General features: G+C 48.6%; 1 protein-coding gene across 4 annotated transcripts in view; it reads right to left on the bottom strand.

Annotated features, from left to right (window-relative positions):
• The window catches only part of DCAF11 (DDB1 and CUL4 associated factor 11), a 143,217-nt gene that overhangs the window by 40,116 nt on the left and 87,578 nt on the right, over positions 1-15,523 (bottom strand). For all 4 annotated transcript variants that reach the window (XM_063913636.1, XM_063913634.1, XM_063913637.1 and 1 more), the window contains one exon: positions 2,017-2,071. In XM_063913636.1, coding sequence (XP_063769706.1) covers positions 2,017-2,071 — 55 coding nt within the window. The remainder of the gene's footprint in view (positions 1-2,016; positions 2,072-15,523) is intronic.

Raw genomic sequence — 15,523 nt, 5'->3', positions numbered from 1 at the left:
GAGGACAGGACCCCACTAGCCCTTTGGGGAGACAGAGGGAGAGTTTGCCAGCACACACCAGAGCGCTATATATATACAGGGATAACCTTATATAAGTGTTTTTCCCCTTATAGCTGCTGTATTTTTAATACTGCGCGTAATTAGTGCCCCCCTCTCTTTTTTAACCCTTTCTGTAGTGTAGTGACTGCAGGGGAGAGCCAGGGAGCTTCCCTCCAACGGAGCTGTGAGGGAAAATGGCGCCAGTGTGCTGAGGAGATAAGGCCGCCGAGAAGGGGGCGGAGCCTATCTCCCGTTTTTCTGTGTATTCTGGCAGGGGTTAAATTCATCCATATAGCCCAGGAGCTATATGTGATGCATTTTTTGCCATCCAAGGTGTTTTTATTGCGTCTCAGGGCGCCCCCCCCCAGCGCCCTGCACCCTCAGTGACCGGAGTGTGAAGTGTGCTGAGAGCAATGGCGCACAGCTGCAGTGCTGTGCGGTGCGCTACCTTGTTGAAGACAGGACGTCTTCTGCCGCCGATTTTCCGGACCTCTTCTGTCTTCTGGCTCTGTAAGGGGGCCGGCGGCGCGGCTCTGGGACCTATCCATAACTGGGCCTGTGATCGGTCCCTCTGGAGCTAATGTCCAGTAGCCTAAGAAGCCCAATCCACTCTGCACGCAGGTGAGTTCGCTTCTTCTCCCCTTAGTCCCTCGATGCAGTGAGCCTGTTGCCAGCAGGTCTCACTGAACATAAAAAAACTAAAACTAAACTTTTCACTAAGCAGCTCAGGAGAGCAACCTAGTGTGCACCCTTCTCGTTCGGGCACAAAAATCTAACTGAGGCTTGGAGGAGGGTCATAGGGGGAGGAGCCAGTGCACACCAGGTAGTTCTAAAGCTTTACTTTTGTGCCCAGTCTCCTGCGGAGCCGCTATTCCCCATGGTCCTTACGGAGTCCCCAGCATCCACTAGGACGTCAGAGAAATATACAAGATAGATGAAAAGAATGTAAAACTATTAAAGATAAAGGGTTCGGTATGATTTACCGACGGGTGGGATGCCGGCTGTCAGTACACCGACAACGGCATCCTGGCCACCAATATGCCTGAAGCGGGGCGAGCACAAATAGTCCCTTTGCGGGCTCAGTGGCTCACTGAAGTTTCTATTCCCACTCTATGGGTGTCGTGGACACCCACGAGTGGGAATAGCCCCTGTGCACTGGAATTCTGGCAAAATAGCTGCATCCCAAGATAAACAATAGCTGTGATGGTGCAGCATGGTCAACCAGAAGATATCGTAAACGACCTGCGGCAGCATGCAAATGGGGCGTACACACTGGATCTGTGTGCCTTCCTACCTCTATGTCTGTCCGTTTTCACCCAGTTTTGTTCTATTACTGTTGTTCTAATTGTAAAGCGCAACGGAATATGCTGAGCTATATAAGAAACTTAATAAATAAATAAATCTGGACAATATATTGTTTCGATTTGGCCAGAAAGGATATATCGTACTGAGATCATTCAGGTGTGTATCCGGGCTAATAACAAGAGAAAATGATACATCATAAAAAGTGGCAGAAAAAACAAAAACACAGAACACTTTATTGTGATTAACTGGTTAAAATGATGGCATACCTGACACACCTCACATCATTATCAAATACACCCTTTGCGTCTATTGTTTAGAAATAGTGGCAAAATATATTTTTATGGCAAAACAAACAGGGGTGGATGCAGAGTTGGAATTAGTTTGTGTATGGTAAAATCTGTAATATGTTTTGTACACACCTTGGAAAAGGACCACACTCTTAGGGGTTAGGGCTTAGGAGGGTTAGGCTGCGGCAAGGGAGGGTCAAGGGGCCATTGGGATGCTGGGGTCGATAGTCTGACTACCGACATCCTGACTACCGTCACTTCCAACCCAACCTGTTTTATTAACCTTTGCTATGTTATAGCGCAAACTACATGAAATATGCGTTCACCTCAGCTCTATAGACGGATTCAATAAATACACTGTTATAAAAGAGTCTGAAAACAGTACCTGAGGTCCAGTGCGGTGTGCGATTCTGCATCACCATATATGTTGCAAACGTGAACTGCAATGACATGAAAAGTTGCATCATGACATACCATTCCAAGCAAGTAACAAACATATAAAGTAAAACACAACCAATGTACTAAGCAAAATTAAGTGATATGTAAGTTGTACACCAGGGTTACTGTGCCACGGCCTTGTGTGCATAATGGTGAAATGCTTTGTAGGGGTGGTACTGAGGGTTACGCAGTTACGGTACCTCTTTTGGTCTAATGTTTAATTCTCATAACAAGTTCTAGAAACAGGAAGACATCAATAAAACCGTTTCAGAAAAGAATAAAAAAAAGTATCTGCACATTTATCCAGGGCGTGGAACTTCATATAAATCTCTTATCAGCATGTAACTTTAGGAGAGTACCAGCAATTATTATTTTTTTAATATTAAAAAAAGCACTTTAAAAAGTGTTCTATAGCACAACACCCAGCTAGCTACTTCTCATGGTAATAGATACAGCTTATTCATATATCCTTTACTAGGGTTTTCCCTTCAGCGCTGTAGAATTTAAATGTGTTAATTATTTTTAAAGAGACTCTAAACCTTTACCTGAGTAAGAGTTATACTTACAGATGTAATGCTTTACAGATGATCAGCAATTACAGCTCTACCAATATGAATAACAATCAGCTCCTAACTGCCATGTCACAGGCTGGGTTTGAAAAATGACAGATAGGAGCTGGTTGGTTGGTACTATAGCACCGTGAAATTTATCACTTTTCAAGCTTAGTACATCTTACCCGCTATCGCTAAACTGAGTGTAGATTAATTGATCGACAATGTTTAGGTCCACAGTCATTAGGTGAATGGTTGACATGCATTAGGTCGACAGATAAAAAAAGGTTGACCGATGAAATGTCAGCAGTACAAAAGGTTGACAGGCTCAAATGGTCGACATGGAAATGGTCGACAAACATTGTCGATGCATAATTTTTGGGTTATTTTATGCGGAATCTTGGATTTTTACTGTTATCTGACCAACATCAGTAGAAACTTTGGCCCTCATTCAGAGTTGATCGCTAGCTGCCGTTGTTCGCAGCACAGCGATCAGGCTAAAAATCTGCATTTCTGTGCATGCGTACGGGCCGCAGTACGCACGCGCAAAGTACTTTCACACAAAACTATGCAGTTTTACACAAGGGCGAGCGACGCTTTTCTGTCGCTCTGTTGATCGGTGAGTGTTTGACAGGAAGTGGGTGTTTCTGGGTGGTAACTGACCGTTTTCCGGGAGTGTGCTAAAAAACGCAGGCGTGTCAGGTAAAAACGCAGGCATGCCTGGGGAAACGGGGGAGTGGCTGCCCGAATGCAGGGCGTGTTTGTGACGTCAAAGCAGGAACTAAACTGACTGAAGTGATCGCAAGGTAGGAGTAGGTCTGCAGCTATTCTGAAACTGCTTGAAAACGTTCACGAGCAGTTCTGCTAACCTTTCGTTTGCACTTCTGCTAAGCTACGATACACTCCCAGAGGGCGGCGGCCTAGCGTTTGCACTGCTGCTAAAAGCAGCTAGCGAGCGATCAACTCGGAATGATGGCCTTTGGGGGTAATTCTGAGTTGATCGCAGCAGCAAGTTTGTTAGCAATTGGGCAAAACCATGTGCACTGCAGGGGGGGGGCAGATATAACATGTGCAGAGAGAGTTAGATTTGGGTGGGTTATTTTGTTTCTATGCAGGGTAAATACTGGCTGCTTTATTTTTACACTGCAATTTAGATTTCAGTTTGAACACACTCCTCCCAAATCTAACTCTCTCTGCACGTTATATCTGCCCCCCCCCCCCCCCCCCATGTAGTGCACATGGTTTTGCCCAACTGTTAACAAATGTGCTGCTGCGATCAACTCAGAATTGGGCCCTTTGTCCCTCGCAGGCTCGCTTCACTCGCCACAGGCTACTAGTCCCAAAAGATGTTCACATGGATAGTAAATCAACCAGATGCTGAAAAAACATGTGTAAACGATTTAAAACATATGTCAACCATTTTCATGTTGGCCTAATGCATGTCTACTACAGGTTGAGTATCCCATATCCAAATATTCTGAAATACGGAATTTTCCGAAATACGGACTTTTTTGAGTGAGCGTGAAATAGTGAAACCTTTGTTTTTTGATGGCTCAATGTACACAAACTTTGTTTAATACACAAAGTTATTAAAAATATTGTATTAAATGACCTTCAGGCTGTGTGTATAAGGTGTATATGAAACATAAATGAATTGTGTGAATATACACACACTTTGTTTAATGCACAACGTTATAAAAAATATTGGCTAAAATGACCTTCAGGCTATGTGTATAAGGTGTATATGTAATATAAATGCATTCTGTGCTTATATTTAGGTCCCATCACCATGATTTCTCCTTCATCCACTAGGGGCCACTGGAGCGTAGTTACAATGGGGAATAGTAGGCAGTAATTGGGAGCTGGCACTTTAAAAAAAAATTCTAACCCTGTGGCTAGCTCCTCCCCTACTATCTCCCCTCCAAGCCAGTCTTAGTTTAGTGCCCAAGGGAGCTGGTTCACTTGGGTTTAGCTGAAGAAATTTTTTCTTTTTTCTTTATTATTTTATTTTTCTTCACACACACGCACAGACTGGCAGCTCTGCCACTGCCAGTCTGCACCGTGGGAGCTGCCGGCGGGGTCCCATCGCAGCTGCGTGCGGCTCGGGATGGGCCCCGGCTGAGGGAGACACTGAGCTCTCCTGAGTTGGCGGACACCGCTGCGTGCGGCGCGTGTCGGGACCACTCCATCCAGCAGAAGATTCCGGCAGCACGGCAGCGGTGAGTATCTGACGGCCGGACACCGCTGCGTGCGGCGTGTGTCGGGGCCACCCTCCACCACTGAAAGGTGTGTATATCCCCCCCACCCAGACTGTTGGGATGAAGGGGTGACAAGGGGGTTCTGAAGAATTGATTTTATCATTGGTGACTACAACAGTGACTGAGCACCCTTACAGCACCCTAACAACCCCCCCCCCCCCCCCTCGGATTATTATTATTCATTTTTTATTTAATAAAAAAAAAAAAGTAACAGCGCTGTGCCGCGCTCCCGCCCGCCAGCCGCCCGCTCTCCTCACTGCTCGGATCCCCGCCAGCGCGGCTCACAGAGCCGCTACAGGGATCCGACATAAGCATTGCAGTTTTAAATTTGGCGCCGTCAAGGAGGGGGGCGGGGCTTAATCCCGCTCTGCGCGCCCGGAAGTACAGCGCGCCGGGGACCCGTTCTTTTCCTGTCAGCAGCGCGGGACGGAGGCCACGCGACCACAGCAAAAGTAGTTACAGTGGGGAAGGGGGGCACTCGGGGGCACTACAGGTACAATATTTGTTTATTGCAGCCTGTCACTGCACACAGTATCGTGCAGGACAGATCGGCTGCTGTGGCTGAATTCTTTTCCCTGCTTCCCTCCCCTCCCTCCCATTCTGCCTATTGCTGTCTTCCTGTGGGGGAAGGGTATCAAGTTTAGGTGCTGCCATGGCCACTAAAGGCTCCAAGGCAGCTCAAAAGCAGGGTCAGGTTTTAGGTGAGGAGTCACAGCAATCAGCTCAGCCCTCCTCAGAACCCCAGAGCGCCCCGACATGGACGACACAACTCACAGAGGTGATGTCCCTGCTGACTGGGGAACTTAAAGCCTCTCGGAAAGATAGAGAGGCGGCCCAGTTCCGACAGCTTGTCCCGGTACCGGCGCCAGAACCTGCATGGGCAGTCTCATTGGCAAAGTCAGTGGAAGGGCTTTCCAGGGCTGTAATACCTTCCCAAGCCCCGTCCTTTAGTCCCCCCCAACAGGCTGCAAAAAAGAGATTGCTAGCCTCGGTGTTACAGGACTTTGACGATGATATGCCTCAATTAGATGAGGCGGGGGTAGATGTACAGGATATACAGGATGTGGATATCCAGGATACTGACGATCAGGTATATGGGGACTCTGAACCAGTAGCTCAGGGTATAGAGGCTCTTATTACTGCTATTCGCTCAGTGTTACAGGTGGAGGAGACGGAAGACATCTTACGCCCTTCAAGGTTTGGCACCGACCAATACCTGCCGGTGACTTTTCCAGTTTCGGAGGAGCTGGATGCTCTTATAACAACAGCCTGGAAGCATCCAGACGCGAAATTTCAGGTATCAAGAAAAATGTTGTCTTCCTATCCTTTTCCCGCAGATAGCAGAACGCGCTATGAGAACTCTCCGATCGTGGATCCTTCGGTGTCTCATCTGTCCAAAAAGACGGTCCTGCCTGTTCCGGGGGCAACTTCTCTTAAGGAGGCGTCAGATAGGAAGTTGGAGTCTACCTTAAAGAATATTTACTCTGCGGCAGGGGTTTTGCAGCGCCCGGCGCAGGTAGGTTGTTGGGTCAACAAGGCAATCGAAGCTTGGGCGGAACAATTGTCCTCTGGAATTCGTGACGAATTACCGGCGGATCAATTGATAGACTTGGCAGAACACATCCGTGAATCAGCCCTTTATCTTTGCGAAGCGTCCAAGGACATAGGTGTTCTTGGAGCTAGAATTTCCGCTTTAACAATTGCGGCCCGCAGAGCGCTATGGCTCCGGCATTGGCATGCGGATACGGAATCCAAAAGGGCGGCAGAGGCGTTACCCTTTACGGGTGAGGTTCTGTTTGGTAAGGATCTGGATGCCTGGATCTCTACGGCCACGGGGGGTAGGTCGTCTTATCTTCCTTCTGCTGCTCCAGCCGCTCACAGACCATATAGGGGTCCCTCTTTTCGATCCTTTCGTGCCCCTTCCAGGTTTCGAGGACAGGCCAGGGGTGGAGCTTCTACCTTCCGTGGCCATAGAGGTAGAGGCGGCGGCAGGGGTAGAGGTTCCGCAGCCTCAGCCCAGTCAGACGTTAAGTCTTCTGGCACTGCCACCGCATGACGGGCCTTCCTCCCACCTGGGAGATCACAGGGTGGGAGCTCGTTTGTGGGATTTCAAGGAGGTCTGGATACAGTCCTGCCCAGATGCTTGGGTCCGGGATCTCATCACTTGCGGTTACAAGCTCGTATTTCAGGAACAACCACCCCAGCGGTTCTTTACCACGGGTTTGCCAGTTTCCGACAACCGGGGAGTTGCCTTACAGACCGCGGTCCAGAAGCTTCTGTCTGCAAGGGTTGTGATCCCTGTTCCCTCGCATCATCGAAAACAGGGCTATTACTCAAGCCTGTTTCTAGTACCGAAGCCGGACGGCTCAGTCAGACCAATCCTGAACTTGAAAGATCTCAATCCGTATTTGAAGGTGTTCAAGTTCAAGATGGAGTCCCTCCAGTCTGTTATTGCGGGGTTGGAAAAAGACGAGTTTCTGGCATCCTTAGACATCAAGGACGCATACTTACATGTTCCCATTTGGCCTCCTCACCAGGCCTTTCTCCGGTTCGCAATACAGGACGCTCATTTACAGTTCCAGGCCCTTCCTTTCGGTCTCTCTTCTGCCCCCAGAGTGTTCACAAAGATCATGGCGGTCATGATGGCCCTGCTTCGGAAGCAGGGTGTGACAATTGTTCCCTATCTGGACGATCTGCTAATAAAAGCAAGCTCAGCAGAACGGTTACTTCAGAATATCCGGATGACACAGGACCTTCTGATCCGACACGGGTGGGTCCTGAATTTTCCGAAGTCTCACTTATGCCCCGCACAACGGCTGTTGTTTCTGGGAATGATTCTCGACACAGTCCATCAGAGGGTTTTCCTTCCGCGGGACAAGATACTTTCTCTGCAGACACTGGTAAGACTGGTCCTTCAACACCGTCGGGTGTCAGTATATCTGTGCATTCGCCTGCTGGGAAAGATGGTAGCAGCGTTCGAGGCTCTTCCGTACGGTCGCTTCCACTCTCGACCGTTTCAGCTATGTCTTCTAAATCAATGGTCAGGATCTCATCTGTTCCTTCATCAGCGGGTGACGCTATCTCCAAAGGCACGGTCATCACTGCTCTGGTGGCTCCAATCGACCCATCTGTTGGAAGGAAGACGGTTCGGCATATGGGATTGGACTCTCCTCACCACGGACGCCAGTCTGCGAGGCTGGGGAGCAGTGACCCTGGGACATCAGTTTCAGGGGCGCTGGTCAATCCTCGAATCCGCTCTCCACATAAACATCCTCGAACTAAGGGCGGTGTACAACGCCCTGCTGCAGGCACATCACCTCCTGCGAGGTCGAGCGGTCAGAGTTCAGTCCGACAACGCCACGACGGTAGCATACATCAACCGTCAGGGCGGCACTCGCAGCCGCGCAGCGATGAGGGAAGTCACCAACATCCTTCTCTGGGCGGAGAAGTATGCCCTGTCCTTCTCGGCAATATTCATTCCGGGAGTGGACAATTGGGAAGCCGACTATCTAAGCCGGCAGGACATGCACCCGGGAGAATGGTCACTACATCCCCAGGTGTTTTGGCAACTGGTCCGCCGGTGGGGAAAACCACAGATCGATCTCATGGCGTCCCGCCTGAACCATCAGTTGCCTCTTTACTACTGCCTCTTTACTACTCTCGGACGAGGGACCCGGCGGCGGCGGGCGTGGATGCTCTCACGGCTCCTTGGAATTTCCAGTTTGTTTACCTCTTTCCTCCGTTCCCGCTGTTGCCGAAGGTTCTGCAACGCATCAAGAGAGAAGACGCTCTGGTTCTCCTAGTGGCTCCAGATTGGCCACGCAGGGTTTGGTACTCCGCTCTACATCTGTTGTCGGTGGCCGAGCCTTGGACCCTACCACTACGAGACGACCTTCTACAACAGGGTCCTTTTTGTTATCCAGACTTACGCAGGCTACGTTTGACGGCGTGGCTGTTGAGAAAGCCATCTTGACAAGGAAGGGGATTCCTCGTACAGTTATACCTACTATGCTTCGGGCTAGAAAGTCGGTTACATCTTCTCACTACTACCGCATTTGGAAGGCTTATGTAGCATGGTGTGAACGTCGAGAATATTCTCCTTCCGTGTATAGCTTAGCCCGTCTTCTCCGTTTTTTGCAGGCGGGTTTTTCAGCAGGCCTAAGACTGGGCTCACTAAAAGTGCAGGTCTCTGCTCTTTCGGTTTACTTCCAGAAACGGTTAGCCTTGCTGCCTGAGGTTCAGACCTTCTTTCAGGGGGTTCTTCGAATACAGCCTCCCTTCCGTCCTCCGACAGCGCCATGGGACCTCAGTCTGGTCCTGTCCTTTCTGCAGTCTTCATTGTTTGAGCCCCTGGAATCAGTAGAGATAAAATATCTCACCTGGAAGGTGGTTCTGCTCCTGGCGCTGGCTTCAGCTAGACGAGTGTCAGAACTAGGGGCTCTCTCTTGCAGGTCTCCTTACCTGGTGTTTCATGCGGATAGGGCCGAGCTTCGTACTCGTATGTCCTTTCTACCAAAAGTGGTGTCTGATTTTCACATCAATCAGCCGCTTGTAGTACCGGCCCTTTCAGGGGACTCTCCGGATGTGAGATCATTGGACGTTGTAAGAGCGCTCAAGATCTATGTGGATAGGACTTCGGCTATTCGGAAGTCTGATTCCTTATTTGTGCTGTACGACGCTGCCCGCCGTGGTTGGCCGGCCTCTAAGCAGACCTTGTCTCGATGGATTCGACTGACCATCAGTGGCGGCTTCTCGGGAACCTCCATCTTCCATTTCAGCACACTCCACACGCTCTGTGGGACCTTCTTGGGCGGCTGCCCGGGGGGTCTCTATGACTACTTTATGTCGGGCGGCTACTTGGTCCGGCCGTCATACGTTTGTCAAATTCTACAAGTTTGACACTTTTGCGGCCTCTGCATCTCACTTTGGCCGAGCGGTTTTACAGGACTCTCAGCGCTCTCCCACCCGTTCTGGGAGCTCTGGGACGTCCCCATTGTAACTACGCTCCAGTGGCCCCTAGTGGATGAAGGAGAAATCAGGATTTTGGTACTTACCGATAAATCCCTTTCTCCGATTCCACAGGGGCCACTGGACGCCCGCCCAGCGCTGTTCCTCCTTGTTGTTTTTTGCTTAACGGTTTGCGGTTCAATTAATGACCGCTTGTTGAGTTCAGGTTATCCTGTTTATTATTAGGTTCGATTCCAGGGTTAGTTTGGGTTATCCTGGTTGACTAGACGTCAATAACCTCCTCTACCTTATGGTTTTCTCTATTACAGCTCTCCTTGGGCACAGTTTTACGTAGACTGGCTTGGAGGGGAGATAGTAGGGGAGGAGCTAGCCACAGGGTTAGAATTTTTTTTTAAAGTGCCAGCTCCCAATTACTGCCTACTATTCCCCATTGTAACTACGCTCCAGTGGCCCCTGTGGAATCGGAGAAAGGGATTTATCGGTAAGTACCTAAATCCTGATATCTCATTATGGTATGCAATTATTCCAAAATACGGAAAAATCCCATATCCAAAATACCTCTGGTCCCAAGCATTTTGGATAAGGGATACTCAATCTGTATATGGTTTCGACCTATACATTGTCGCTCTATCATGCGGATACTCACTAAACTAACAAAACTACACTTTTCTTATGTAACTAGCCATTAACTATTACTTTTTTCATTGCTGCTCCTTCAGTCACATTTTCTTTCTTTTTGTCATGTTTCATGGGGAAGGGCACGTGTGGGTTTTTCATGGGCTGTTTCCTTTCTCCTTGGGATTGGGTGGGTAACAGAGCACAGCTGAGACTGTGCTAGGTCTTCTTATGGGCAGAAGACGTTTCTCTGCTATAGTAATAATCAGCCCACGATGGCTAGCTCTGGGTAGGGTGGGGTGTGAATGATCATGCTATAAAATGGGAGCGCAAATTGGTGATCACAGACTTAAAAAATCTATCCGTTAAGCCTAAACAGAAAAAAAAATAAGCACCCTGCCCACTAATACCTTTTATCATGATCCAAAGAAAACAAACGGTGAAACATTGTACAGAACAAAAGCAAATGCTGTCTCTTTGGTATGCAGTCATTATGTTGATATTCAAAGTGTCTGACAACAGCGGTAATGCTGACATTCACAATGTGAATATGAATGTAATGTCAACATTGGGAAAGTCAACAGGCCCAATGTCACCAGTCCATGTTAGTGTTAGGGTTCAAATATGCTAGAAATGCTATATTCGGACAATGTCGTCATTGTGAATGATGACATTTACATCGATATAACGTCAATCTCGACATTCTAAACTGCTCATGCTCTGTGGCCAAGCATATACATCTCAGTCACATTTTTTTGATTATTAACGAAGGAGAGAGAGACGACACATACACACTGGGGACAATGCAATTGTTTCTACCACCTGATTTCTGCTTGCAGCCTCCTGAGGTGGTGAGCAGATATGGGTAAAACGTTCTGGTTTTGGGTGCCCAAACTGTTCGTGAGTGCAAACCAAAACTTTAGAAGGGTTAGCCTCTTTATGGGGCTAAACCCGTATTATTTGGGTGCGACAAGCATGAAAAACACAAGTAATTAAATATCGCCCTGTCTGTTTAGAGGATATGGCGCAATCATGAGCGCAGAAACAATTGAATCACACCCATTATGCATCTCCATTGGGAGATGTTCTGAAGCAATGCCAATTTTTTTTTTATAATAACAATACTACTACTACTACTACTACTAAAAATAATAAAAATGTAGTTGTGTAGAATTAAAAGAGAACTGTAGTTGAACAGTAAATATGAATCAACAGCTCAGCTCCCCTTACCAAAACTAACATCGACAAGGTGCATTGGTTTGATGGAAATATTGGTATTATGAGCCAGAGCCTTCAAAGCCCATCTGGTGACTGCGAGACTGGAATACAATAATAAAGTCTCCTCCAATGGTATCGAGATGGAATATAGACCGTGTATAGACAACAGGGGTCAAAAGGCCGACATGGATAAAAAGGGTGTAAAAATAAGAATTTACTCACCGGTAATTCTATTTCTCGTAGTCCGTAGTGGATGCTGGGAACTCCGTAAGGACCATTTGGAATAGCGGGCTCCGAAGGAGGCTGGGCACTCTAGAAAGATTTATGACTACCTGGTGTGCACTGGCTCCTCCCACTATGACCCTCCTCCAAGCCTCAGTTAGGACACTGTGCCCGGACGAGCTGACATAATAAGGAAGGATTTAGAATCCCGGGTAAGACTCTTACCAGCCACACCAATCACACCGTACAACTCGTGATACTATATCCAGTTTGACAGTATGAAAACAACTGAGCCTCTCAACAGATGGCTCAACAATAACCCTTTAGTTAACAATAACTATTTACAAGTATTGCAGACAATCCGCACTTGGGATGGGCGCCCAGCATCCACTACGGACTACGAGAAATAGAATTACCGGTGAGTAAATTCTTATTTTCTCTGACGTCCTAGTGGATGCTGGGAACTCCGTAAGGACCATGGGGATTATACCAAAGCTCCCAAACGGGCGGGAGAGTGCGGATGACTCTGTAGCACCGAATGAGAGAACTCCAGGTCCTCCTCAGCCAGGGTATCAAATTTGTAGAATTTTGCAAACGTGTTTGCCCCTGACCAAGTAGCTGCTCGGCAAAGTTGCAAAGCCGAGACCCCTCGGGCAGCCGCCCAAGATGAGCCCACCTTCCTTGTGGAATGGGCATTTACAGATTTTGGCTGTGGTATGCCTGCCACAGAATGTGCAAGCTGAATTGCACTACAAATCCAGCGAGCAATAGACTGCTTAGAAGCAGGAGCACCCAGCTTGTTGGGTGCATACAGGATAAACAGCGAGTCAGAGTTTCTGACTCCAGCCGTCCTGGAAACATATATTTTCAGGGCCCTGACAACGTCTAGCAACTTGGAGTCCTCCAATTCACTAGTAGCCGCCGGCATCACAATAGGCTGGTTCAGGTGAAACGCTGACACCACCTTAGGGAGAAATTGGGGACGAGTCCTCAATTCTGCCCTATCCATATGGAAGATCAGATAAGGGCTTTTACATGATAAAGCCGCCAATTCTGACACTCGCCTGGCTGAAGCCAAGGCCAATAACATGACCACTTTCCACGTGAGATATTTTAGATCCACGGTTTTTAGTGGCTCAAACCAATGTGATTTTAAGAAAACTCAACACCACGTTGAGATCCCAAGGTGCCACAGGGGGCACAAACGGGGGCTGAATATGCAGCACTCCTTTCACAATGTCTGAACTTCAGGTACTGAAGCTAGTTCTTTTTGAAAGAAAATCGACAGAGCCGAGATCTGTACTTTAATGGAGCCTAGATTTAGGCCCATATTCACTCCTGCTTGCAGGAAATGTAGAAATCGACCTAGTGGAAATTCCTCTGTTGGGGCCTTTTTGGCCTCACACCATGCAACATATTTCCGCCATATGCGGTGATAATGCTTTGCCGTAACATCTTTCCTGGCTTTAATAAGCGTAGGAATGACTTCTTCCGGAATACCCTTTTCCTTCAGGATCCGGCGTTCAATCGCCATGCCGTCAAACGCAGCCGCGGTAAGTCTTGGAACAGACAGGGCCCCTGCTGAAGCAGGTCCTGTCTGAGCGGCAGAGGCCATGGGTCCTCTGATATCATTTTCTGAAGTTCCGGGTACCAAGCCCTTCTTGGCCAATCCGGAACCACGAGTATCGTTCTTACTCCTCGCCATCTTATTATTCTCAGTACCTTTGGTATGAGAGGCAGAGGAGGGAACACATAAACCGACTGGTACACCCACGGTGTCACTAGAGCGTCCACAGCTATCGCCTGAGGGTCCCTTGACCTGGCGCAATATCTCTTTAGCTTTTTGTTGAGGCGGGACGCCATCATGTCCACCTGTGGCCTTTCCCAACGGTTTACCAACAGCAGGAAGACTTCTGGATGAAGTCCCCACTCTCCCGGGTGTAGGTCGTGTCTGCTGAGGAAGTCTGCTTCCCAGTTGTCCACTCCCGGAATGAACACTGCTGACAGTGCTAGTACGTGATTTTCCACCCATCGGAGAATCCTTGTGGCTTCTGCCATTGCCATCCTGCTTCTTGTGCCGCCCTGTCGGGTCACATGGGCGACTGCCGTGATGTTGTCTGACTGTATCAGTACCGGCTGGTTTTGAAGCAGGGGTCTTGCCTGACTTAGGGCATTGTAAATGGCCCTCAGTTCCAGAATTTATATGTAGGGAAGTCTCCTGACTTGACCATAGGCCCTGGAAGTTTCTTCCCTGTGTGACTGCTCCCCAGCCTCGAAGGCTGGCATCCGTGGTCACCAGGACCCAGTCCTGTATGCCGAAACTGCGGCCCTCTAGAAGATGAGCACCCTGCAGCCACCACAGTAGAGACACCCTGGTCCTTGGAGACAGGGTTATCATTTGATGCATTTGAAGATGCGATCCTGACCACTTATCTAAGAGGTCCCACTGGAAGGTCCTCGCATGGAACCTGCCGAATGGAATTGCTTCGTATGAAGCCACCATTTTTCCCAGGACTCGTGTGCAACGATGCACCGATACCCTTTTTGGTTTTAGGAGGTCTCTGACTAGAGATGACAGCTCCTTGGCTTTCTCCTGCGGGAGAAACACTTTTTTCTGTTCTGTGTCCAAAATCATCCCCAGGAACAGTAAGCGAGTGGAAGGAACCAGCTGTGACTTTGGAATGTTCAGAATCCAGCCATGCTGTTGTAGCACCTCCTGAGATAGTGCTACTCCGACCAGTAACTGCTCCCTGGACCTTGCCTTTATAAGGAGATCGTCCAAGTATGGGATAAATAAAAACTCCCTTTTTTTTTGAAGGAGTATCATCATTTCTGCCATTACCTTGGTAAACACCCTCGGTGCCGTGGACAGTCCAAACGGTAGTGTCTGGAATTGGTAATGGCAATCCTGTACCACAATCTGAGGTACTCCTGGTGAGGAAGGTAAATAGGGACATGCAGGTAAGCATCCTTGATGTCCAGGGATACCATGTAATCCCCCTCGTCCAGGCTTGCAATAACCGCCCTGAGCGATTCCATCTTGAACTTTGTTATGTAAGTGTTCAAGGATTTCCATTTTAAAATGGGTCTCATCGAACCGGCTGGTTTCGGTACCACAAACAGTGTGGAATAGTAACCCCGTCCTTGTTGAAGTAGGGGCACCTTGACTATCACCTGCTGGGAATACAGCTTGTGAATTGCCTCTAGCACAGCCTCCCTGCCTGAGGGAGTTGTCGGCAAGGCAGATTTGAGTAAACGGCGGGGGGGAGACGCCTCGACTTCCAGCTTGTACCCCTGAGATACTACTTGAAGGATCCAGGGATCCACCTGTGAGCGAGCCCACTGATCGCTGAAATTTTTGAGGCGGCCCCCCACCGTACCTGGCTACGCCTGTGGAGCCCCCGCGTCATGCGGTGGACTCAGAGGAAGCAGGGGAAGAATTTTGATTCTGGGAACTGGCTGCTGGTGCAGCTTTTTCCCTCTTCCCTCGTTTGACCCGCCTGCTTTTTTGAAGCCGAAAGGACTGTACCTGATAATACAGTGCTTTTCTTAGGCTGTGAGGAAACCTGAGGTAAAATATTTTCATCCCAGCTGTTGCTGTGGATACGAGGTCCCAGAGACC

This window comes from Pseudophryne corroboree, chromosome 1, assembly GCF_028390025.1.
Source record: "Pseudophryne corroboree isolate aPseCor3 chromosome 1, aPseCor3.hap2, whole genome shotgun sequence".
Taxonomy (NCBI): domain Eukaryota; kingdom Metazoa; phylum Chordata; class Amphibia; order Anura; family Myobatrachidae; genus Pseudophryne; species Pseudophryne corroboree.
This window is presented reverse-complemented; position numbering and strand designations above follow the sequence as displayed.